The sequence below is a fragment of the Bidens hawaiensis genome, unplaced genomic scaffold (genome assembly GCF_021521415.1).
Source record: "Bidens hawaiensis isolate Kalapana, Puna unplaced genomic scaffold, B.hawaiensis_p1.1 tig00000190_1, whole genome shotgun sequence".
Classification (NCBI taxonomy): Eukaryota; Viridiplantae; Streptophyta; class Magnoliopsida; order Asterales; family Asteraceae; genus Bidens; species Bidens hawaiensis.
This window is the reverse complement of record NW_027491020.1, coordinates 1,621,101-1,647,813: the sequence shown is the minus strand read 5'-3', so window position 1 is coordinate 1,647,813 and position 26,713 is coordinate 1,621,101. Positions and strand designations below refer to the sequence as shown.

Below are 26,713 nucleotides of genomic sequence, written 5' to 3'. Positions count from 1 at the left end.
GACAAACTCGGCGACCCACAAAGTCCCCTTTAAAACAGAATTGCTAAAACTTCTTTTTGGCAACAAAATGAAACATAAAAAAGGAACACCCATAAGACCACCATAGACCCAAATTCACTATAAACAATTAAGCCAAACAAATCTTGCAGTTCTGTTCTCACTGAACCAAATCAGGACCTTCATCACTCGCATACTCATAATACGTATGATACAATAACTAAACCAGAGCATCTCTATATAAATACGAAGTAGAAAATAGAGAGAAAAACATCAAAAAAAAAACTAGCAGCATGGTGACTTTGCTTGTAATCTAGCTCTAGCGCTACAGCCTTTTGTGCATTTTTAACTACCCTTTCCCAAACATGTGTGCCCTTCTTTTCGGCTTTTATTTCAGTGATCACCCCAATCTGCAAGAAACTGCCACATTAATAAAAGAAAGATAGATATAAGGCGAGTGATAAAAGTTTTACTCACATGTTGGTCAACAGATTGCACTCGGCACCACAAATCACAAAACATTCTTCATTCTCGAGTCCAAAAATATGTGATTAATATGCAGAATCATGATCTTGATAATACCCCAATAGCTTACTGACAAGTGGAACTAAGGCAGCTAATGCAATCTGAAGTTGTTCCGAGCTATTCAAACGAACACTAACTTGACCCGAACCCTTATTATTTAAATTAACACGACCGATCAAATTAGTAAACCGACCGATAGGAATCTGAGACTGTGCATTCCATCCAAGTGCCAGGTCACCATGCCAGTCCATAACCGAAAGACCGATTGTTGACAAAAACCGACCCAAGGGGTAATCCTTATCTCTTAATGTAGCCTCCAAACTGCCTCCGTATGCCACGTCACCACGACCAATAACCGCTCCTCCCGCCACCACTAACTGCCCTCGTTTATTAATTATTAGCTTGTCCTCAAATTTCAGGCCCCCGGTTAACGAGTCACCAAAATAAGTAGCTGAAAGACCAGCTGATGCTTTGTTTTTTCGGTAATTAATAAACCGGGTTTCACTTCTTAAAGCGTAAGACATTTCTTTTCCAACAGTCTGCATATCCAATGCTAAAGTTGTTGACTTTGACTTACCATGTTTTAATGCACTTGATACCTCCATTTGAAGATTAGCATCTTTTTTATCTTTGGTAATCTGACCCGTAAACGATACAGGTATCGTTTCTTTGAGTGCAAGCAAGTGTTCCACATTAATTCCTTCATAACCAACATCATGGTCCCAACCATGCGGGTCGAGTACGGGTCTAACGAGCCAATGGTTAGCTGATTCGAGAACCCGATACCGATGGGTCGGGTTATCTGCATCAAATGAAGCAGGTAGATTCATATCTTGAGCAGCGACCGGAACCGAAGCAGCACCGTTACTGTCTTCTTCTACATTATTATCGGTTAAATTAGTTGGAAAATCCTTAGCTTCTTCTGCCATTTTCTTCATCATTTTTCTTCGTTTCTTTTCTTCTTGCAACTGTTTCTTCATAAAGAGCTTTTCCCTTAATTCCAATTCCTCATAATATGATTTCTTCTGAGTCTTACTAAGCTTTGACAATTGGGAAGAGGTCAACCGTTTAAACGGTGGTAACTCATCATATTCTGATGACTCATCATCAGATGACTCGTCCAAGCCATCATCGACATCATCATCATCATCACCAAACTGCTCCTGAGGTAACTTCAGCTGAGGTCTCGACTGTAACAGATTCGAAAGAATATACGGTAACGGTGGCGCTCGAGCTCTTGCTGCAAAAGGCTTGCCAGGTGGCGAGTCTTGCAATTTCAAAAGCATATTAGCTTCAACCAGAATCTTTGAAGCAAACGAGAGTAGTAACAAATGTGGCTTCCAAACTTGACCGTTAGGCAAAACCCGTTGACCAGCCCGATTCGTTCTACACGCAGAATGGTTTTCCACTAATGAAACCGGGTTCATGAGCCGCATATCACCCGCGGCCTGCCGAATGGCTTGCTGGACCACATGGGACCGTTGGGTCACAAACATGTCATAGCTAGTAGCTACACCATTCGGGCCTTCAGGTGGGGCCGATGCAGCATGGGTCAAGACCACAATAGCATTAAACCATATAGATTGACCAAATATATCAGTTATAGTTCTCAAAAGAGGCATATCACCAAAATCCCGACTTTGCATATCCAACCGATCAAGATACAAAACAATATCCGGGGGTGATTTTTGAATAAACCGTTTAACCGACTGAAGAATCTTCTCGTTTTTTCTTTGATCAGCCCATGAAGAAAGAAGCCCCGGTGTGTCAATAACACGAACCTTAATACCCTGCACGGTTCCAACAACATCCTGAACTTTTGTAGTTCCTGTTTGAAACGCATTGGTCCCAAACTTAACTTCGTCAAATATAGAATTAATGGTTGCGCTTTTCCCGACCCCGGTTTTACCTAGAACCATGATGGTGCATGAGAATTCAAGTGGTTCTTGACCGGCTGCTTCTAACTGTTCAGCCATGGCACTGGCCCGTTCAAAGCTAAAAGCACCAACACGACCCCCATTGCTGCCTCTTAACTGTTCAGCCAAACCTAACCTATATAAGACCTGAGCCACAACCACGTTGTGAGGGGTCTGCCCGAGCCTACGGGCAAGCCTCAAAAACTTGACCCGTATCATTTGAAGTTTTTCACGTGTCTCGTCATTTTCATCAGGTTCCCCGTTCGTTGGTTCATCAATGACTTGGTTTTGTAGAGCAGTGTTCCCATTTGGCTGTGGTTGAACCACACGGTGTGCCGGTTCCAGTAACGGTGCACCATTTCCAAGACCAGCAGGGCGAGTTGGGGCTGGTGATGGGGTGGAGGTAGGGTTGGGGGTGGGAGTGGGGTTAGGTTTTACATCAGGTGTTGCAGATTTTTGTGTAGATAAAGAAACACCTATAACAGGTTTCAATTCTGGTTCTTTCTTCACTGGTGTATCTTGTTTAACTTCATGGTTAATTGGTTTACTGGTTTGAGCCTCGGAAATAACTGTTGTTTCCACATGGTTAATGGGCACATTGGTGACTGAAGTACTTCCTTCTTCAATTTCTTTTGCATCTTGGATTTGTCCAACTGTTGGTGCTTCTTTACTTTCAGTAACCAGATTACCTTTTTCATTCACATCTAGCTGTGTTTTGAGACTCATGGAATCTCCATTGACACCTTCATGAATCACTGGTTCATCCAAATCAACACGGTCTGAAACTACATTTTTAGATGTTTCTAAATTTACAGTATCCGGCTTCTTGTTAACCTCGTGAGCATCTTCTGATGAATCTGCATTAGATGCCTTTTGAACCTCAATTACCTCATTGTCTATGCTCCCATTATCTCCAAATACATTCTTCTCATCCTTTTCACCAACCGTCGACACATCAATTTCCAACTCACCATCTAGCTTCTTGTTAACCTCGTGTGCATCTTCTGATGAATCTGCATTAGATACCTTTTGAACCTCATTTACCTCACTGTCTATGCTCCTCCCATTATCTCCAAATACATTCTGCTCATCCTTTTCACCAACCGTCGACACATCAGTTTCCAACTCACCATCTAGCATCTTGTTAACCTCGTGAGCATCTTCTGATAAATCTGCATTAGATGCCTTTTGAACCTCATTTACCTCACTGCCTATGATCCCATTATCTCCCAATAAATTCTGCTCATCTTTTTCACCAACCGCTGACCCGTCAATTTCCAACTCACTAACTTGATCTTTTGCAGTATTATCAGAACTACTTTCTCCATCAGTTACCTTCAACAAGTCGGTCACTTTTTCTTCGCTATTATCATCATTCTTGGCCTCATCAGCTTCACATCTACTTGGCTGATTGTTTGCAGTACGGTCAGATGCAGTTATCTCATTAACATCAGTGGTATTGAGAAGTTTTTCCTCAGGTTCATCACAGTCCACAAGCCCATTATTATCTACTACAACAGGTTGATCTTTTGCAGTATTATCAGACCTACTATCTTCATTAACTACTTGCAACAAGCCGGTCTCTTTTTCCTCACTTTTATCATCATTCACGGCCTCATCAGCTTCAGATCCACCCGACTGATTGCTTGCAGTACTGTCAGATGCATTTATCTCCTCCTTAACATCTGTGATATTGACCAGTTTTTCCTCAGGTTCATCACGGTCCACAGGCTCGTTATTATTTACTACAACCGATTGATCCCCGGTTGTATTATCAGATGTACTCTCTTCATCAATCACCTGCACGCATCACCAAATAATAAAATAAAAACTTCTTTTTCATAAAATAAACAAACAATAATAAGCTTACCTTCATAGATACAACCTCTTCAACAGACTCAACATCAGCCTTCTCTGCTCCCTCATCTAACCGTAACGAAACACCATTCTCTTCACTTTTATCCTTTCTAACAGGATCAACATCAGCCTTTTCCACAACCGTTTCAATCCCACAACCCTCGGCCGCATCTCCTAACTTCTCCGCCCTATCTAACTCTAAAGAACCACCACTCTCATCACTTTTATCCTTTCTACCATCATCAAAACCTTCATTCCTTCCATTAACATCCACCCTATCAACATCCTCTACTTTCAACTCCACCTTACTCACACCATTTTCCATCACAACCTACTTCAAAACCTGGATCCCTAAATAAACCCTATATTAGATAAAATAATAATAATAATAATAACCAACCGCACACATATAACACTTAACTAAACATCAATAACTATACAATCAAACAAGTGAAGCAAACTACAAAGAGATCTATACTATATTATATTACTTCAACAAGCTAGTACAAACTTAAGCTAGGGTTTAGCGAATCAAATTAAATATGCAGAAGCAATACCTGAAGGTGCGATTGACGTTGAGTAAATAAAATCAGAGAATTGAATTTGCGTCGCTCTTGAAGCTATATGCACCTAACCAGTAGTGTGTGTTTGTATGAGATCGTACGGTGGATAATGCTTGAGTAGATTCATCCTTGGTGAAGAAGATATTATCTAAACTTTCGAGTATTTTATTTATTTTTTTATTTAGAGTAATTAACTAGTATTAGTATTATTACCTAAGTTAACAGGATCTTGTTCCATTTTAGCATATGTTTTATTTATTTAATAAATATAAGTTTTAGCAAAAAAAAAAATTACAAAAAATTAGAAGTATGATGTTACATACTTAAAGTCAAGTTAATCACATTTGTGTAGTTAATTGAAGATAAATTAACGTGTGTGTTTAAGTATGTTGTACAAGTGGAGAGTAGTCTTGAAAGTTTTGTGACACTAGCTTTTTAAAACATGATTAGAAGGGAGGTTTATGTAGGATTGTTGTTTGGGAGTTATATTATACAGAAATGATTAATAGCCACTAAAATGGAATAAGCATGAAAGTTAAAGATAAGATAGATGATATCCTAGAGTCGATGTGTGGGCACATAAAATTGGACAATGTTATGGATCTTTTGAGATTAAAGATTTGTTCTACCTTTGTCACTAATTATCTCCTAGTGTTTCGTGGTGCCGATTGAGATTTTTAGGGGTATATAAACATTGGATGGAGGTTAAGGTCTATATGTTTTGTTATCCTTTATATGTCATCTTTTTTCTTTTCTCTTCGACTACCATCACTGTTATTTATTATAGCATTACTTCTTATCGATAGTTCATTACTATTAGACTGTTGTGGTCCACTAGGAGGGAGGGGTCAAGGGAGGGCCACATCAGCCCTGTAAATGCTTAACATTGTGCCCGGTGAGTTAAAGTGAGCGTCAAGGGAGATAGCCCTTTAACGTCATCTTCAGCATATCGTGGGAGGGTCCACCCTAGAACAACAAATCAAACTATTTTGTTTTATTTAGGGGGTGCTTGGGATTCTTTATTTTAATCATCTTATAACTTATAAATTTTTTGGAAAGTTAATAAGGTGTATAAGGTGTTTGACAAACCATAAGACCTTATGGATTTTAACTTATGGAGAAGGCAAAATAAATGTGTTTTGAAAAGTTATGAATTTGTAACTTATTAATTTAAAGAGTTTGATTTACCTATTACACCCCTTTAATCCTCAAAACCCGTTACACTCTTTTTAAAAAATGTCATTTTGGTTTTCTTCAACACATATGCTAATCCAAACACTTTTTTAAAAACTTCTTTTAAAAAATTTATAAGTTAATAAATCATTTTAACAAAAAGTGCTTTTTTTTTCTTAAATAAGCAATCCGAAACACACCCTTAATCTATGTTAACCTACAAATGAATAGTTAGAACTCAATTATCTACGTGACAGTGACGTGATTTTAACTAACACGTACTTATTAGCTCACACCAAATGATCTTATTAGTGTTTTAGTATTTTTCGTTTATATCTATACATGAATGGTCACCTTCTTCACACTATTCCTAATCCTATGTTTTAATGGGATGTTATTATTGGCTACGGTTATTTGTTTGTTTTAATTAGTTAAGAATTATGTTATTTATTTTAAGACATTAAGGTTGTGTTTGTTTTTGCTTATAAGGTCTTCAAGTAGCCTATGTCTATGGGCGCGCATACATACGCTTTTGAAGACTGTTTGTTTTAAAAAAAAGATCTGAAAACTGCTTTTATGATATTAAAAAATAAGCTAATATCATCATCTTCACACTTCTTAACATCATACCAACACCCACCGTCCGCCACCACCTCCACCCACCGTCCGCCACCACCTCCACCATCCACCGTCTGCCTCCACCACCACCGTCCACCGCCCACTGTCCGCCGCCACCACCACCACACACTGTCCGCCGTCAGCCACCACCACCTTCAACCACTCACCACCACCACCGTCAACCACCCACCACCACCACCGTCCATCACCACCACCACCCCCGTCGGCCACAACCACCGTCCACTACCACCACCACCACCTGCCACCACCATCCACCACCGCCACCATTCACCGTCCACCGCCACCACTATCCACCACCACCCGCCACCGCCACCACCCACCGTCCACCGCCACCATTATCCACCACCACCCGCCACCGCCACCACCCACCGTCCGCCGCCACCACCACCCGCCACAACCATCCACCACCACCATAGTCCAACACCCACCACCACCACCCATTGTTGGCCACCATGCCCGTCCACCACCCACCGTTCACCGCCTACCACAATCATCTACCACCACCCACTTCCATAGTCGTACGCCACTACCAATTATTTTAGCAGTCTACAAACGTTAAATGACTTTTATCTACTGTAATATATATAATAGGTAACTAATTTTCAACCTATGCAGACGATATTCAGTTTATAAAACAAACAGTATAATATATTTTCATATTGCAAACCTTCGGACCACATCTTCCGTTGCAGACATTATATCAAATGAAATACTGCAGACATTTATTGTCTTAAAAAACAAACAGCACCTAAATGTACACTAGAATAAATATTGTATTTTTGTTTATTATGAAACCATAACTATAAGATAGGGATTAGCTAGGTACTGAAGCGGTATCAAGCATTATCGATGGTCTGTACGAATACCGAAAATTCTAGTTTTCTAAAAACTTGATATTGGTTTTGTAACGGTACTGAAAACTCAAAAAGTTGGTATCGAATTAATACCGACGACACCGAATTTAGTATTGGCTCGGTAACCATACCCGTTTATTCATATATAATTTGTATCTTTACTTATTTTTTTTTTTTTAAAATAATGTCATTAAAAGTAACAAATAAAATGTGTAAAAATTCATGTATCTTTTGTTTCTTTTATGAATAGCTAAATATATTTTAGAGAAATTATGCTTTGTCTCCTTGTGTATTGTGGGCGGGCGCATTTTGAACCACTGATTCTTAAATTACGCGTATTAAACCCATGTCCTTTTCAGAATGCCGATAGAAGCCATTGGTTGTGCTTATTGAACCCATGTTCTTAAATTGATTGTTGGTTGAACATTTAGTTTCAAGGATACTTTAATAATAATAATAATAATAACAATAATAATAATAATAATAATAATAATAATAATAAGAAGAAGAAGAAGAAGATAAAGATGGATTATCTTCATCATCATCTCACAACCTGCACTCTCTCTTCTCATCAGCCACCACTCTCTCACTTCCCTAACTTGCATTCATCCATCTCATTCACTATCTTTAACAACAACAATAACAACAACAATAATAATAATAAATCAAAATCTGGAATCAAAATCACCATTGGAGTTTCTTCACCACCATCTTCAACTTCAACATCTTCATCATCTCCACCACCAACCTAATCTCCGTCTCCTTCTTCATATCTTACCAACCATTTTTATTCATCTTTCCCATCTCCTCAACCTTTTATATCCATGGTTTCATTCATATCTTATCAAACAACAAACCCAAAAGTTACCCCAAATCCTGTCGGAAATTTTGACCTAATCCATTTGTAATACATGTACTTTCCAGTTCGTTGTATTACTAATTTAATCCCGTGTAATCGTCAAATCTTTCATTTTGAATCCTTGAAATCTTAATTTCATGACTAATGGAATTATATATTGAATCAAACATTACTTGTTAATACATGATTCGCATTTAGACAACTAAACGCATATTGTTATTCGAAACTATAAAGAAATGAAAATTATATTTAATCCATCACATTAAAATACTCTATTTTGGACGCATTCAAGCCGATCATATAGTGCACGAAACCGAGCTAAGGCGTAGTGGGAATCACAAACAAAAGTTTGAGAACGTAACCCTCGACTCGCATCAAAGTTCAAGGTTTAAACCCAACTCTCGACACCGTGAATGTTGAATTACTCCCTTGCATATCATAGTACTCTAAAAATAGTGAACGTAGGTTAAAACCGTGCGCGAAACGGAGTTATAACGAAGCGGGAATCGCGAACACAAGTTTGGTGTTTATTGTTGATTTTTCAATATGAGAATTATTTGTTCCTTTGGCTCCAAAACCGGTTCCACCTTCTTTCCCCCTCTTCTTACCATTTTAATACCTCCTACACTCTCCAAAATCCAACCTTATTCCCTTTATATCTATTACCTTTCTATTTAACTTATTACATCTTCCCCATAACTCCATTTCACCTCCAAAATCATCAAACTTCATCATCAAATTCTCCAACATTCAACCTTCATCTTCTTGGTAAGAACTCATGTTCTAAAACAAAACTCTGGAAGTTTCATCTGATTTTCTTAAAAATCACCTTGTTATTCCCCTAGGATCTTACCCCAAGTTTCACAAAGGTGAACTTTAGTGGAAGAATCCATACAGAGATTTCAAGGTGTGATTTTAGCAAAACCCATTTGTGTTTTTGATTTCCTTTCAAACCATCTTGTGTTTTGGTAACTATATTCATGTTATTTAGCTTAAGTTCTCAAAATATTCAAAAGTTAAAAATGTTGTTCAACCTTATGTTTTGTTTATCAAAGAATTCCATCTTGGTTGTGAGTGAAAGATTATATGGTGAAGTTGCGAACAATAGTATTACAACCATAAACCCACCAAGCCTTACACAAGAAAATGGATTAATTTAGTTTCTAAAATCTTCCATTAATAAATTTTAAAAATACTTAACTCTTGTTCATGACCCTCCAAAACATATATTGGTTTGTAGAAGTGGTATTCCATGACGATACTTGATAACTAACAAACTTTGTTGTTTATATCCAAACTCTGTTGATTCTAACATAACTAACAAAGTTTGTGGTTTATACCCAATCTCTCTTGATTCTTAATGTCATGACCCCCCAACTTATCTATTGATGATTTGCTGAAGTGGTAAACCTATGACAAATTTTTGACTAAATTATTATGACTCGTGTATATATAAATAATTGTATATAAAAATATACATATTTAATCATTTGTGCTTACACACATTCGTTTACCATTTAGGGTGACGTCGGTGTTCAAACTTCCAAGACTTTAATCTTTCCTTTCGTAACTTAAATCGCAAAACCGTGAGTTATACTCAATCCCTCTTAAACTTTTCACACATTTGGGATGTAACATTATTATTATAAAAACACATAAACTCAAACACACTCTATTTTCACTTAATTAGCAAACTCAAACCTAATACATGCTAAATATATATGTTTGTTTATTCAATCTACACGCTAGAATAAGTTGACATGCCACTTTCATTAACTTCGCAAGCCTCCCTTGACATGTATAACGTTATAGGATTCGCACACCACCTTTTTGTATGAGGTCATTTTCAAGTATTCTATTACGGCCTTGTTATGTTGATAATAAGGATATGCTAGTGCTTAATATATGGTTTAAAATGTAGTTATGCATGCTAGTATGTGTAAAGCCTCGGTGCCCGGTGCCCTACTTTGACGTTGGATTTACTCATAAACACAGTTCTATATATTATAGTTAATTAAAAACCTTTTTGCGGAATAATAAAAGTCAACCATTCAATACAAAACATTCAAATCTTGTCTTTAAGCATAACATTTATACCTCATACATATATTTCTTCATACTATCCTTCATACAATTTCATACATACTTTATAAAACAATCATACATACTTTATAGAACATTCATACATGCTTTAAAAAACATTCACATAACATACATGATGTGTGCTGCGTGTGCGATTAAATAAGAAAGAATGAAATGATTTGCTTTTGCACAAGATCGTGTTTTAAATTTATAAAAGTGATTTCTACAAAAACTAAACACACACAAAATAGGAAAGTGTACCTATCGTATATGTAGAATAGTATTGGTAAGAACCAAGTATCGATCCGTGGACACAAATGTTTCTAATAATAAATCGTTGTTTTACTTTAATCGAAGGTTTTAATCATTTTGGGGTTAATTTTCTTCAAACTTCTTATAAAATATAAATACTTATATATAATATATAGGTGACCAAGATAAGAGATTCTAAACGAGTTTTTCAATTATGCGAAGGTTACCATCTAAGATCAAGAATCCACTCCATTTTAACATTGATAATTAATATTTGGACATGTGATAACTTGCCATAGCAATATATGATAGATGGCTCCTTAAACATTAAGTGAACATTATAGAGGTAGGGTACCAAAAAGACCCAAATACTCTTAAGTATCACCCGTGGGTCACAGAGGAACCTCCAATAGACCACCAGCGGGACATATGGATCACCCGCGTATCACGGTAGAGGAAGAACGTCCTCGTACCACGCACGGAAACATCCTTGCACCCTCGAAAGTCGTCCGCATGATAAGATATCAGTCCGCCCAAACGACCGAGAGGAAATGCCAGCGGGACAGCTGTCACCAACCAATTACCATCTAGAAGGATATCCCCGATTGTTACTTGAGGAATACGTGATTTACCGGCCAATGAATAAAGGACACCTGGCCAGGTTGTTATAACTGTGCACATGGCCAGGGTGCGACCTATCCTATCATTGGGCGACACGTTTCCAGGTTGTTGTACCCATGCACATGGGACATATAGCTCAACCTGTTATAAAAGGACACATGTCCAGATGGTTATTGAAGATCTTCTAGAAGAGGACTGTTGGCCCAATCACCTTCCTACGTCCTTCGGCTATAAATACCTTGTCAAACGGTATGAGGTATTCATTCACTCACTTGCATTCTGACTACACTTAGTCTGTTTACTTCAGTACTTTCTCCATTTACGAACGTTACTGATTCTCACGCCGGAGGGTGGTTACAGGAAGCCCCCCCTCTTGTCCTTCCAGTAACGAGACTCACGGTGTCTATTTTGCAGGTTCTGGTCATTGGACTTTGGGAAGTTACACTCATATCTTAGTAATAATTATCGTACTTTACCCTGTGGACTCATTGGATCCAGGACCCATACCCGGGGATTGGATCCGTGTTTCTTCATTGGCGCCATCCGTTTTTGGTGTTAGAACTGCATAATTTTTTCTCCGTTGGTTTTTTGGTTCGTTTGATATGAGTAAATTTCCTGAAGGGCCGACGGGAACTCCTACACTCGATTCACGTGTAAATAACACAGAAGCACCTCCGGGTCTTAGTGTTTTTACACGTATCACGACTCCAAGTGGCCGCGCTCTTGAACGTGTCCCTGCTCCGGGGTCACGAATCACTGAGGTAATACCTGGGGGTTTTACCCTAGAAAATGTTACAGAACCAACCGGTCCCACTCCCACAAACATGGGACGTGCCTTGGCACCAGAAGGTTCCAATTTGGGTAATCAAAAACGAATTATGGAAGAGACTCGCCGGAAACGGCCAGAATTGGATCTGGAAAATAATTCAGGCGATTATGATATGGCGAGATCTCATCAACGTAATTCTAGATCCATAGGAGCATTAACTCCTGAAGAGTGGCTCCACGTGCAACAACAAAGTTTGGTGGCTGAATAAGAGCGTAGAAAACGTAATGAACGACTTCACGCTCGTACTTTGGATTGTGAGGAATCCCTTAGGGGATCCCCTTCCTCTCCACCAATAGTGAGAGGAAGTCATATTCGTTACAGCCAACAGGCGGAGCCAGAGTTTGGCGAATTACCGAGTCTACGCCCTCGTCCTCGCATAGACATGCGGATATCATCTTATTTGGACGAGTTTGATAGTTATGATTCATCTTACCACCCTGGAGATTACAGTATGTATACCGGGGATAGTAGGATGAGCTCACAGGCGAGAAGTAGTCATCCGCATGACATAGTCCGCCACACCGAGTACCATAGCAATGCTGAAAGAGACTTTACCAAACCATATCGCCCGCGTCTTTCACCGAAAAATCAAAGTTCATAGCAAGTATTGCCACAACACCCTTTCCTGTCAATGCTAAAATACATACATCAGTGGGTAAATATAATGGTATGACTGATCCAAGTGATCATCTCCAGAATTTTATAGCGGTAGGAGGTGTTAGTGGTTGGACGCTCCCCTATTGGTGTCACATGTTTGCATTGACACTAACAGGGGCAGCAAGAGAGTGGTTTGAAAAGTTACCTGATGGAGAGGTTTCTAGTTGGATGATCTGGTGAAAAAGTTTCTCAACACTTCAGCCAGCAGAAGAAACATACGCGAGACCAATCAGAAATTTTAGATGTCGTTCGTCGCGATAACGAGTCTATAGAAGATTTTATCACCAGGTTCAATGATGAGAGCCCGAACATCGGTGGAATTAGCAAAGACATGTTTCGTGGTGCCTTCCGCAAAAACGTCAGATGTGATGATTTAGTCCGCACACTTACTGGCAGAGATGGAATGCCAAAAGAGTGGGACGATCTCATGACTGCAGCAAAGGTGTATGTGAACACTGAGAAAACATTAAGAAGTGGTAACTCAAAGCAAATATTTAAAGTCGAGTTTCAAACTCCGAGACCAAATAGACAGGTGAAAGGCCCTATCTGGTCGAGACTTCAGCCAAGTACGGAAGCACCAAAACCATTTGATGCACGATTTCTTATAGGCAACAAAAACAAAGCGGGACCATCGAACCGAGGTCCCAATAATTGGACTCCTCTTTCAAAGACTCCCACCGGAATTCTCACCACGGAGAATGTGAATTTTAGAAAACCTCAGCCATTGACGAGAAGGTCATTCCTTGACCTGAAAAAGCGTTGTTCGTATCATGATGACATTGGTCATAATACGAATTAGTGCAGAACATTAAAAATTAAATTGAAGCAGCTGTAAAGTCTGGAAAACTTGGACACTTGGTAAAAAATGGGAAACATGACAACGGTAAAGCTCCCACACGGGATATCCAAGGTCCGAGTAAAAAGCAAGTCAGAGATTTAAACGTTCATATGATACAATGCGGATACGATACAGGGAAAAAAAGGAAGGAGTCTGATGATGAGGAATGGAAGAATGAGCCAGTGATCTTTCCTCGAATCAAGGGGGCCCCATATAACAAAAACCCCTTGATCATCACCGCCCTATTCGGACACTACCGTTCCCAATACGTCTTCTTCGACACTGGTAGTACTTCGGACATTATGTATGAACAATGTTTTGAACAGCTTGACGAAGAAGATAAGGAAAGATTAAAACCCATCCACGCTCCAGTATCTGGGTTCGGAGGGGAAATAATGCATCCGCGAGGTGTAATTTCATTCCCAGTCACCTTAAGCAACAAAATTCATTCTAGGACCGAGGAGGTCGAATTTCTGGTTCTACCGGCAACATCAAAACATGACATTATTCTTGGATGAGAAGTGATTGGCGACTTTAATGCTCATCCGTCCACAGCACACGGTGCAGTAGGAGTTCCAACTTGCACTGGCATAGCAATAATTCATGTTAATCGGCACTACTTTGCAACCGAGAGTTCAAAACCTAGCAAGATTCCAAAACAAACTGTGAAAACTGAACCAGAGAAATGGGTTTTGAACAAAAAATTTCCTGATCAAACTGTAACAATAGGACCTGCTATTTCCGAGATAGTACAGACCTTCTTGAAACAGTTATTATCAAAGAATATTGATGTTTTCGCATGACAACCCGCGGATATGACTGGTGTCCCGCGGAGCATTGCGGAACAAAAATTAAGGGTAAACCCGTTGTTTACGCCAATTGTTCAGAAACAACGTAAGATGGGTCTGGAACAAACAAAAGAAATGAACGAGCAAGTCCAGGATCTCTTACAAGCTGGAATCATCCGCCCAATTCGTTATCAGACCTGGGTCGCTAATCCAGTTATTGTCCCCAAAAGCAATGGGTCATGGTGGATGTGTATCGATTTCAAAGATCTAAATAAAGCATGTCCCAAAGATTGTTATCCCTTACCCGAAATAGATCTCAAGGTTGATGCTGTGGCACGATTCAAATTCAAAAGCTTCCTGGATGCTTATAAGGGCTACCCTCAGATCCGCATGGCAGCGGGCGATGAGGACAAAACAACATTTCGTACTGATCAAGGCACCTTTTGCTACAAAATGATGCCTTTTGGACTAAATAATGCAGGAGCCACATATCAACGATTAATGGACATAGCGTTCTAAAATCAAATTGGTCGAAATTTAGAGGTGTATATGGATGATCTCGTAATCAAAAGTGTTGAGGAAGACCAGATATTGAGAGATATTTAAGAGACTTTCGAAACCTTGAAAGGAATTAACATGAAGCTGAATCCGGCTAAATGCTCATTCGGAATGGAAGAAGGAAAGTTTCTTGGAGTGATTGTCACGGATGCGGGCTTCAAAGCTAATCCGGATAAAGTTCAAGCTATAGCTCGTATGCGTTCCCCATCTTCCCTCAAGGAAGTTCAGACACTCAATGGTTGACTGGTTGCTTTGAATCGATTCTTGGCAAACCATGCAACCAAGTCCCATCCTTTCATTTCAACTGTGAGAAATTGCCTCAAGAAAGCACAATTTAAATGGATCGCGGAGGCGGAATAAGCATTCTTGGAGGTTAAAAAATGTTTGATGGAACTTCCCACGTTAACAGCATCTCGCGCGGGAGAACCTTTAACGCTATACCTATCAGCTTCAGACATTGCCATTGGGGCCGTCCTTCTGACAGATCGCAAGAATGTTCAAACACCGATGTACTACGTCAGCAGAACACTATCAGACCCAGAAACAAGATATTCCATGCTAGAAAAACTTGTTTTGGCACTAGTCTATGCTGCCCGATGCCTCCGCAGGTACTTTCAAGGGCACCCCATCAACTTCTTAACTGGATACAAGCTCAAAAACGTTCTTAGTAAGCCAGAATTGTTTGGGCGATTGGCCAAATGGGCCATCGAGCTAGGCGAACACGCAATAGAATACAAACCTAGGCCAGCAATCAAAGGGCAGGTGTTGGCGGACTTCGTGACAGAAGTCCCACATCACAAAGAAAAAGAATGTTTGATCGAGCAACAACCCTAAGAACCTCCGGAGTCAGGACAGATTTGGTCCTTATTTACGGACGGAGCTTCAAGCAGTGAGAGATGTGGCGCAGGCCTCAGGCTAGTCAATCCCGAAGGCCATGAGTTTACATATGCCATAAAGTTGGACTTCAAAAGTACCAACAACGAGGCAGAATATGAAGCTTTCTTGGCGGGCTTACGGATAGCCAAAAAGCTTGGGGTCAAACATTTGGAAGCCAGGGTAGATTCCATGTTAATTGCGGGACAGATCAACGGAACATATCAAGCAAAAAATGATATCATGGCTTCATATGTGTCATAGGCGAAAGATCTGATGCTCCAATTCTCTTCTTGCAAAGTCATTCATATAAAGAGAAGCGAGAATAAATCAGCGGATGCTCTCAGTAAATTGGCTTCAACAAACTTTGAACATTTTGCCAAAGACATCCGCATCGAAATATTAGACCGCCCGTCTGTTCCGCAACATCAAGTTTTAGTGATCCAAACGGGAGTAGAATCCTGGATGACACCCATTATAGCATACTTGTCATACGGAGCACTTCCGGAAGGAAAGGCAGTGGCCCGGAAGATATAGCACAAAGCCTTGAACTATCAGATACTTGACGGTGTTTTGTACCGACGGTCCTTCCTCGGACCATTACTACGATGTGTAGATGCCGAGGACGCGAACTACCTAATCAGAGAAGTTCACGAAGGCATTTGTGGTCTTCACGCTGGCCCGCGCATGGTCGTGGCGAAATTAATGAATGCCGGATACTATTGGCCGGGGATGCACTTGGATGCGGTGAATGAAATCAGAAAGTGCGATTCTTGTCAACGGCATGCCCCAAACAAGTTACGACCAAAGAACGAGTTAGTTCCAGTCACTTCAGCTTGGCCGTTCCAAAAATGGGCTATTGATATCATGGGACCTTTCCCTGAAGCCCCTGGACTGGTCAAATTCTTAATAGTAGCCATCGATTACTTTACAAATTGGGTGGAGGCCAAACCAGTTGCTTCTATAACAGCAGCCAGCGTTAAAAAATTCTTGTGGGAATTCATCATATGTAGTTTCGGCCACCCCCTAGAGCTCGTTAGTGACAACGGGAAACAATTCGCGGACAGTGGGTTACAAGAATGGTTAAAAGAATTACACATTTCTCAAATCTTTACCTCTGAAGCTCACCCACAAGCGAATGGTCAAGTCGAAAGAACTAACCGGACGATTAAAGAAGGAATCAAAACGATATTAGGAACGAAACGAATGAGATGGGTGGACGAGTTGCCCCATGTACTATGGGCCTTCCGCACTCAAAGGAATTCCAGTAATTCCGAAACCCCCATTCAGTTTGACATATGGCACAGAAGCCATGATTCCCGCCGAGATTGGTATCCCATCCGCCAGAGTTCTTATGATTGAGGATAATGATCATTAACTCCGGATGAACCTTGACCTCCTCGAGGAAAGGAGAGAACTAGCATCAATCCGCAAGCATAATTACAAATGACAGTTGCAAAGATATTACAACTCGCGGGTTCAAAGATGTGAATTCGAGTCTCCCGCAACAACGAGGCCTCCGGACAAGAACCTCCAGGCAAGTTGGCCCGTACTTGGGAAGGACCCTACAAAATCAAGAAAGTTTTATCTAAAGGGGCCAACAAGTTGGAAAAGTTGGATGGGACTGAGATCCCTAGAACTTGGAATGGGGCCCAACTAAAGAAATGTTACATATAGTCTGTTTTTCTTTTCTGGCCTACGTGCCTAGTTGAATGTTTACAACTTATGTATTTTTTACTTCTTGTAATTCGGCTTATGCCTCAGTTATGAAAATTTTCATTTCAGTCATTTGAGACTTGTACTATTATATAATCCTTTATTCGTACACAAAGAAGATATTCGGAAAACACTTATATTATAAAAAATAAACAAAGTGTGCCGGATACAATAATAAACCTTCTTTATTTATTCAAAAAGAGATTACAAGAGGTGGAGAAGCCTAATTAAAAAGAAAGAAAAAGATCTATCTATGGCGCGGCATCTTCGTGTTATGTATCCTTGCCTCCCGCATCTCCTATATCTTCTGCATCTTCTTCCTCTTCATCAAGCTCAAGAAGAGTCTTTAACTGCTGAATGCTGTCTTCCTTATCAGCAAGCTCGGTTATCTGATCCATCAAAGAAAATTTCAACGAATCGAAATCCTTTGATTTCTGCTTAAGGATGGAAACAGTGTCTTGACCAGCTAAGACATACTCTTCCGGACGCTTGGAAGTTGAGCCAAACCGGTAACCTTCTTGGAAACCCAGTTGGCGACCAGCTTGTTTAGAAGCTTTCAGAAGGATAGCAACGCAGTTCCCAAGCTCATCACTAGCCCGAACATCGGCTATGACCTGTTGAAACAATCATATATGAGTAACTCTACAACACTTAGATTATTTGTGATAAGAATAAAATATATACCTTGGGGATGGCTTCCGACAGTAGCCATTTTCGATCCTCTTTGGTTTGGACAAGTTCCAACTTATGACCAGCGCATTCTAAGGCCTGCGGTTCTTGGCATTAAGGTCAAATAGACGCTTGTCGTTAGAAGCTGATTTAGCTTGAAGAGTCTCCATCAACTTGGCTTGTTCATTCATCAATTTGGCTTGTTCATCCAATTGTTTCTGGAGAACACCCCTCGCTTCCTCAGCAGTGGATCGAGCAACCCTCTCCGCCTCCAGGGCCTGGTTGGCTTCCCTAGCTTCGTTGATAGCCCTAAGGGCTTCTTCTTTGCCATCAGAAGCAGAGGCCGCCAGTTCGTCCCATTCCTCATTCATCGCCAGCCAGTCTCTGGTTATTTCATGGGTAGTGGAAATAGAATTTGCCACATAGTAAGAGTGGGAGTTCAGCAATTCCTGGCTGATACTGAGGCGACGTCTCTCCCTTTCACCGTGCGGAAGACTCTCCCGCAGAAATTCATAACAAACGTCCACGTCACGGAATGTCGAATCCCGACGTAAGGACCAATTAGGTTGATGCGGGGTAGGTGTGACACCCGGTAAATTCCCAATCCCTTAAACCAAGTAATCAACCTAAATATTAGGTAATTATGTTATATGCGCCTTGCGCGAGCGCGCCATATTAGAAACAGCGCGTGCATTTGTTATGTGCGCCCTGCGCAAGCGCGCCATGTTAGAAACAGCGCGTGCATTTGTTATGTGCGTCCTGCGCGAGCGCGCCATGTTAATCAGCGCGTGCATTTGTTATGTGCGTCCTGCGCGAGCGCGCCATGTTAATCAGCGCGTGCATTTGTTATGTGCGCTCTGCGCGAGCGCACCATGTTAAGAACCAGCGTGGGCATATGTTATATGCGCCATGCGCGAATGTTTTGGCTTTATGTTTTCATGTACCTTAACGTTATGTTGTCTAATGGGTTGACCATCCCGCATGATGCTAAGGCGGGTGCATCCTAAATCGTTTATGCGCGTGCGGAAGGGAACTAACCTCCCCGCATGGCGAGAACATTGAGAGCTAGTTTGTCTGAAGCTCCAAGATGGAATTGACTTCAACATAACTGATCACTATGTTGAAATACCAAGACCACCTGGAGAATCTACAAATGAAACTCAATGTCCCTAACTGCGAGAAGGTTACGTGCCTACCCGCAGCAAAGAAATGTCCTTCATGCAGAAAGCTATGCGCACAAAGTGATACGCACAGAACACTCAGTCTATTCTCCAGACGTAAGGAGATTACTCCCGCCCAAAAGGAAACAGTAGCGTGTTTCAGAGATTTTCCACTTTTTACTGTACACTGACAAAAGTACCTGAAAAAGCACACTGTAACATGAAAAGTCAACTGTCAGCCACCCTATTCTCACCAACCCCAGACCTGCATGTCCTGACCAAATCAAATCAAAATCTTTTATCCACTACTCCACTTTTAAATAAATAATAATAATTTCCATACTTTATCATCATTACACCTAGATATGAAAAGATTACAATCCCCTAAAGCAAGGGATTGTGTTCCCTTGAGTTTGACTATAAATATGTAACCTAAGTTATCACCCAAACACACTTCAAACTTCTCTCTTAAGAACTGCAAACTTGCACTAATCATCTCCCAAGCATCCGATCCTGTTACTAGGTAAGCCGAGAATATAACCTTGAGATCTACCTTCCAACCCTTATATTCTCCTATTTCTTGATCTTAATATATATACTTCTTAATCGTATTCTAGACCTTCAATTCAAAGGCCAACACCAAGAAAACCCGAATCTCGATTAATCCCTTAACAAGAACCACGGGTGAGTCTCACAGCCCCTATTTTCACTGTTTTCACTATTTTTAAACTGTTTTCGGGGCGAGGGACACGTACTTAAATAATGTTTTATCATGGTATACTTACAAGCTATGCAAGCGATTATGTGTTTATGTTTCATGATGAGTAATGCGAACGGTTATCTATGGTTTTTCGATGTTAGTGCACCAGATTCGAGTAAGTGATCACTTTACCATTGGAACTCTAAGGGTAGGGACTGCTGGTTTGATCCGCCCACTCGTAGGGGTCGCACCTCTTACACAGACGAGTGCCTAGTATGGTCATGGGGCAGTACTATGGGTTTGAGCCCGCTCGTAGAGGTCGCTCCTCTTACGCAGACGAGCGCCTTGTTTTCCGGCACAACGTCTGCGCGTAACCCGCGGGACGGTATTATTCGCTCGTAGTGGCAGCGCCACTTACACAGACGAGCACGATTTTTCAGAAGTGTCCGCGCGTAACCCGCGGGACAGTATTACTTGTTTCGCTCGTAGTGGCAGCGCCACTTACACAGACGAGCACAATTCCCAGAAATGTTCGCGCGTAACCCGCGGAACGATTTTATCAGAATATGTTGATAGAACTATGTTTTACCAAGCATGTGTTTTAATGATGCTATCAGAATTATGTTTCAGAATGATTTTTATCAAGATTATGATGCAATACGATTTATCAAGTTACTAAAACTTGTGAACTCACTCAGTTTATACTGATTCAAATATTTTACGTGTCTTTCAGGAGATAACTAAGTAGCGCATGGAGTCACACTTAGAGCACCTCACGCCGAACATCTAAAACTAGCTTTTTGGAAGATTTTAGTTCTATCCCTTCGATGCGCGTGGTTGTTCTCGCCGCGCAAGGGGATATGGCGTGGAAATCTTCAACAGTTTTTATACTTGGATGATTTTATGTAATTTTTAAACAATGTAATGTATTTGTATTAAACATTTCATGCGCAATGAAAATCTTATCTTGAATGTTTGCAATGGCCCGTGCTTAAGTATCAATCCCCACTCGCGCGCGCCCGGCTGTTTCCGCCGTTCAGGGCCGGGTGTGACAGTAGGGTCTTCCTCTTCAGGAGTAGGAGAAGTCTGGGAAGCATAAGGGAACATGCTTATACCCCCTTGATCCCTGAAACGGTAAACATTATAAGAAGCCGACACCTTGGCATGATCAGTCGTGTCAACCCCCTTGTCCTTCAATGGAGAATCATCCGCCACAATTACCGGGTCCTTGGCAGTGTTAGGAGGCGGTGGTGGCGGACGAAGTGGTGAGTCTTTCAAACCAGAAATACCTTCAGAAAGGTTATCCAGGTTCACTGAAAAACATTAGCAAAAAGTTAGAAAAATTCTAATACATAGCAGCTTACAAGTAAAAAGACGTTGCATACCTAATGAAGGATCGTTCGCGTCAAGTTAATCCAAGCAAGCTTCCAGGGCGGCAGGATTTGCCTTCTTGGATTTTTTCTTCTTTAAGGTAATTGTGACCGGATTAACCTTGCGCTTCCCGGCCACTTTAGAAACGTCCGCATCAACGACTGGACATTTACCCTCAGCGGTAATATTATCAGCTTCCGGACCCTTAGCGTCCGCAGTAGTATCAACGTCATCTTGACCCGCCGCCTGACTAGAAGTGGCTCGTTGATGGGTAAGACCTGCAATTGAGTCCACAGCTTTGTTAACATCAGTCGAATATACTTCTTCACAGAGTGATGACTCCTCGCTAGATGACAAGAGTACGATCACTCCGCTAGAAGTAATGGCAGTTACGGGTCGGGGTTGTAAAATGCCCTCACCTTTGAGTACGATTTCTTGAACATACTTCTCACATTTGGCATACATAGGTTCAGAAACCACAGGTTCCGGACGAAATGCAGTAGGGAATAAAAAAATGTTGTGAGTTCGATCCAAAAGGGGCCGTCCCTAGGTTCAATCGGACGACGTACCATCATGCCCCCTTCATGATCCAATAAAGTGCTGAAGGCAGAACCCTCACCTGTACAAACAATGAAACAAGTAAGAAATTAGGCGTTTGTAAAAAAAAAAGAAAAAAAAAACAGATATAACACGAAAGCTTATTCTTGTTGGTCATTTCGTAATATGGTTCTAACTTAGGGAATGGCCACAAACGGCTCATCTTGGCGCTCACCATCGCCCCTTCATGAATTGGGGCAGGGGAGTTGGCGTGGAGATTAGCGTTTTATACCACGCTTGACCCTCGTGAGCACTTGCAAGAACCACGGGTATGGGAGCTTCCGCCTTACGCTTCGTCATCTTGAAAGGAATGACGTCTTCTCGGATCCAAAAATTTTTTGGCTTCCAGCCATGAAGGCTACGGAGCCACTTCGTGCCTATGGTCCTCTTCTCGATGGTTGCAAAACTGTACCACCCATCACGAAAAGTCATTTTATAAAAAACGGCAAACATGCCAACAGTCGGTTCAAGGTTGCGATATTGGCAACAGAATTCGAAATGTCGAATCCTCAACATCCAAAAAGGATGGATCTGGGAGAGGTGAATCCCATAAGTTGTCAAGATCGATTCGACAAACTTGGTCACCGGAATCTGGAAGTTCCCTGTTGTAAAGTGGTCTACGTATATGGCCATTTTCTTCAGAGGAGGGTTACTGGCAATAGAACCACTGGCAGGACGCTCCGGTTCCCACTCCGTCGTCAATCCGTACACATTTACAACGTCGTTATAATCCTCCTCTTTAAGGCAGACTTCAACCTCGTTTATAGTAGGGGTACCTTTCTTTTCTTTAGCCATTTGAATAATAGAAAGATGAAGAAATCTCAGAAAAGGGGAAGAAATCTCAGATAAGGTTGGAAAGTCTAGAGCGTTTGAGAGAAATCTGAAAGTGATAAAGATTAAATGGAAATCACAAGGGTTATATTTATACTCATTGCAATTAATGCGATCCATAAAGCAACAGAGGAGAGAGAAACCGCGGACCGCCAGATGGTTGACACGTCAGACGGGAAATTCAAGATAATGTGAACAGGCTGTCAATGGCGTCTCCACGTCTTGTCAGTTGTCCTCAAGGAGTTTCTCTCTCTGCCAAGTCATCATAGTTATCTAAACTTTTAAATATTTCAAAAAAGTTGTAAATCTCAAAAATTTCTTTTAGAGATATTTTATCCACACAGTTGAATGTCCACAAAGGTTAAAGAGTTTTTTCTCATTAATTATTTAACAAATAATTACAAAAAGAGAAAGAAAAAATTACAAGTTACAAACATCTAGGCCTATCCTAATGATTCGAGGTTGATGGGTCTTCCGAAGCCTTTAACGAAATATATTCTGAAGAATCGTCCTCACACTCTTCACCAAGATAGATCTTCAAAAGTTGCAAGCCGTCATCTGCGGAAGCAAATTCCGGGAGCATATCTTGTAAAGGGAAGGTCAAAGTATCATGCTCTTTAACTCGATTAACACGATCTTGTTTAATATTTACACCATGAAGCGAATGATCTTTAAATGTACGATTGCTCTGAGCATAATTCATCCCTTCATGAATGCCCGCCACACGCCCAAGTGAAGAGGAAGCAGCCATCAGATTGGCAAAACTGTCATCCCACGAGTAAGGAACCACTGCCGGTTCTGTTCCGCACATTCTACTCGTATCTGGAGTTCTTTGGATTCCATGGTTGCTTTTTCATGAACTTGAAGGAGAGAGTCATAAGCAGTTTGAATCTCAGCCGCACTCTGGTCCTTAAGATCGACCCGCTCCTTCTGCAATTTTAGCTCAGCTTCAAGATCATGGATCCGGGCACCCTGAAGAGCCACTTGATTTTCCAACACAGAGTTTGCTTCTTGGGTCCAGACTAAATCGTCCCGGTCCTTTTGAGCCTTTGCCCGATCAGCTTCACGAATGGAATTCTGCCTTTCACAGGCTTCTTTCCATCGGCGGGCAACGTCAGCGTTACGATCTTACTCACTCTTAAGGGCATTCTTCGCGTTGGCTTGTTTCCACTTAGCAGTTTGGGCAGAAATGCGATGCTCCTCAGCTTCTTTCTTAGCAGCTTCAGTGGCCCGCCGAGCTTCTCCCACTTTCCCGCCAAGAGTACGCCACTCACTTAAGACCTTCTGGCTACTGGCCAACGCTTTAGCTAGGTGATAAGCTACATTCGTGTGAAGATCATGGCGGGAAAGGTCACGTTGATATGCCATCTCAGCGGGTGGCGTAAAGTGTTCAATGAAATCCATACACGTTCTAGGATGGGAAAACCGTGACCCGTTAGTAATGCCCCATGGAGGGACAAACAATTCATGTTTGTCACCTAGGCCCGTGTCCCCGTAGTAACAAGAACCCGAAGGTTTAAGGCGAGGTGGGGTTGAAAAAGGCTGTTGGGGAGGAGGCTTAGGAGGAGACTCCTCAGTCCTGTAACCCTCCTCATTAACAGCAGGATCGTCCTGCTGACCACCAGTACCACCCCCAGCCTGGAAAAGATAGTCAAAGCGAGTATCAGTTTCAGACTGGACGTTAGCTCCCTCCACAGTGGCAGTATCAATCGGAGGAGTTGACACTCTCTCTTCTACGACAACCTCAACCAAAGGTGAGGATGGTTGATCCTCCGTGTTAATATTGCTAGGAGGAGTCGGAGGCCTATCCTCCACATTCTTCTCTGGAGAAGGAGATGGTTGCTGTTCAGTTTGAGGAGTTGGTGTAGGCAACTTCTCAGAGACATCTTCACTAAAGATTAGTGGATCTACAAAAACAAAAACTATTTTTAGCTACACATCTTACGAAAGTATAATACTTTAAAAGATTAATATATACCCTCCACTGTTTCAATACGATCGGCAAGACTGTACCGTGGCTTCTTAGGACGATGGGTTTTTCGTTTCTTCTTCAAGGGTCCCACCTCAGCATCCGAAGTCTAGATGCCCGCTTGTCCTGCTTGAAAAGCCATAAAAGCTCTCTTCTTTTCTAATTCTGCCAACAAATGGGAGATATAAGAAGGTTCAGGTATATCGTCATCAGATTCCCTCTCTCCTTGGGAGATCGAGAAGTCAGAACCATCGCCGTCATCATCACTCGACAATAAAGTGGCGATCGTCCCGTCAGAAGTAATAGCAAAAAGCGGATGAGGGTTTAGAACACACGCACCTGTCTCAAAGGTGGCGTTCGAGACAATAGGTTCAGCCCGCACCTTCTTTGGAAAAAGGAAGCGGGACTTAGTCTTCTCAAGAATATGCATGTCACCAGCATCCTGGATGTCATGTCGGACACAACCTCTATCCTCAAAAAGGAAATTGAACATAGAACCCCGACCTGAGAAGATAAAGAATTTAATTATAGAATACATCGCAAAAGAAAGAAAAAGAGTAAGGATAACTTACGTTCATACAAGTCAACAAAAATAGGCTCCATAAATTCTGAGGCCCTTAAGCGACTCATGCCTGCCAACACCAAGGCTTCTTTTGGTAGTGCCCGCATCGACGTTGGTTCCATCGTTAGGGTACGGAACCAGTCACGACCTTCGTGAGCAGCTGTAGCAACGTCCGGAAGACGAGAATTGACCGGACGACGGACCATGGCAACGGGTACCACGTCCTCAGAAATCCAAAAAAATTTACAACGCCAGTCGGAAGGCACCTTCTCTACCTCATATCCAATACTTCGGTCAGAAAAGCCCTGACAGGAATACCAACCATCGCGGATGGCAAGACGGTAGAAGACCGGGAATCGATCAACATGTGGCACCAGGTCCCGTGCTATACAGATAAATTCGTAGTGTCGAATTCGCATCATAGCACGAGGATGTAGTTGGGATAAATGAATCCCATAAGCGGTTAACAAATTCATAAGGAATTTCATCAAAGGAAAACGAAAATTCCCGCAGGTAAAGTAATCGGCATAGACAACCATTTTCCCAGGTGGAGATAGACTGGTTATCGAACCCGGTGAAGGAAACTCTGGTTCCAATTCCGGTGGAATGCTATACGTCTCCAGCAGCTTCTCGTATTCTGAATGGTCCCAAGAAATTTCTATCTCATCAACTTCAGTCTGAACATGCGACATTGCAGACGAATTTAGTAAAAGGATTATAAGAAAGTTCAGTGCTTTATCAGAGAAAAAGCAAAAGGATGATCAGGGAATAAAGGCGATAAAACTTCAACTAGAGGATATCTCTCTCTATTTATACCCATAGCAATTAAGGCGATGGGATATGAATAGTGGAGAGAGAAAATCATCGCCCAATTAGTGATTACCACGTCACGCGGGAAATTCAGAAAAGAGAAAAAGTTGCACAGCAGGGTACAGTGATAACTGTCAAAAACGTTCCATCATCTATTCACGCACCTGCGAGTGGTCAACTTATCCTTTTTTCATGATTATCCATACCAACAGAAGATATTTTTTAAACTTCAAAATTCAAAAATCCCCAAAACTCATTAGAGTCCAAAATTTCACCCGCATAAAGACTTCACGCGGAAGAAACACTGGACTGGGGGGACTTATAGAGGTAGGGTACCAAAAAGACCCAAATACTCTTAAGTATCACCCGCGGGTCACAGAGGAACCTCCAATAGACCACCCGCGGGACATACGGATCACCCGCATATCACGGTAGAGGAAGAACGTC

The 26,713-nt window shown here is 41.4% G+C and overlaps 1 protein-coding gene across 4 annotated transcripts; it reads right to left on the bottom strand.

Annotated features, from left to right (window-relative positions):
- Positions 1–480: 480 nt before the first annotated feature.
- LOC143594371 (translocase of chloroplast 120, chloroplastic-like) lies at positions 481–4,620 on the bottom strand. Of its 4 annotated transcripts, none has more exons than XM_077073782.1 (3): positions 4,309–4,620; positions 3,474–4,238; positions 481–3,428 (listed from the first exon to the last, which is right to left on the bottom strand). In XM_077073782.1, the coding sequence occupies exons 1-3, from the start codon at positions 4,618–4,620 to the stop codon at positions 549–551; spliced, it is 3,957 nt and encodes a 1,318-aa protein (XP_076929897.1). In that variant the 3' UTR covers positions 481–548. The 4 variants fall into 4 exon arrangements, with proteins under 4 accessions (XP_076929897.1, XP_076929933.1, XP_076929971.1 ...); XM_077073818.1 differs by having other exon boundaries at positions 481–3,587; positions 3,633–4,238; XM_077073856.1 differs by having other exon boundaries at positions 481–4,238; positions 4,309–4,359; positions 4,438–4,620.
- Between the last annotated feature and the right edge of the window lie 22,093 nt (positions 4,621–26,713).

Excerpts from the sequence above, each read along its gene's own strand:
- LOC143594371 (XM_077073727.1), bottom strand. The coding sequence starts at position 4,620 with ATGGAAAATGGTGTGAGTAAGGTGGAGTTGAAAGTAGAGGATGTTGAT. Across the intron at positions 4,239-4,308 it reads AAGAGGTTGTATCTATGAAG|GTGATTGATGAAGAGAGTAC; the intron begins GTAAGCTTATTA and ends TGATGCGTGCAG.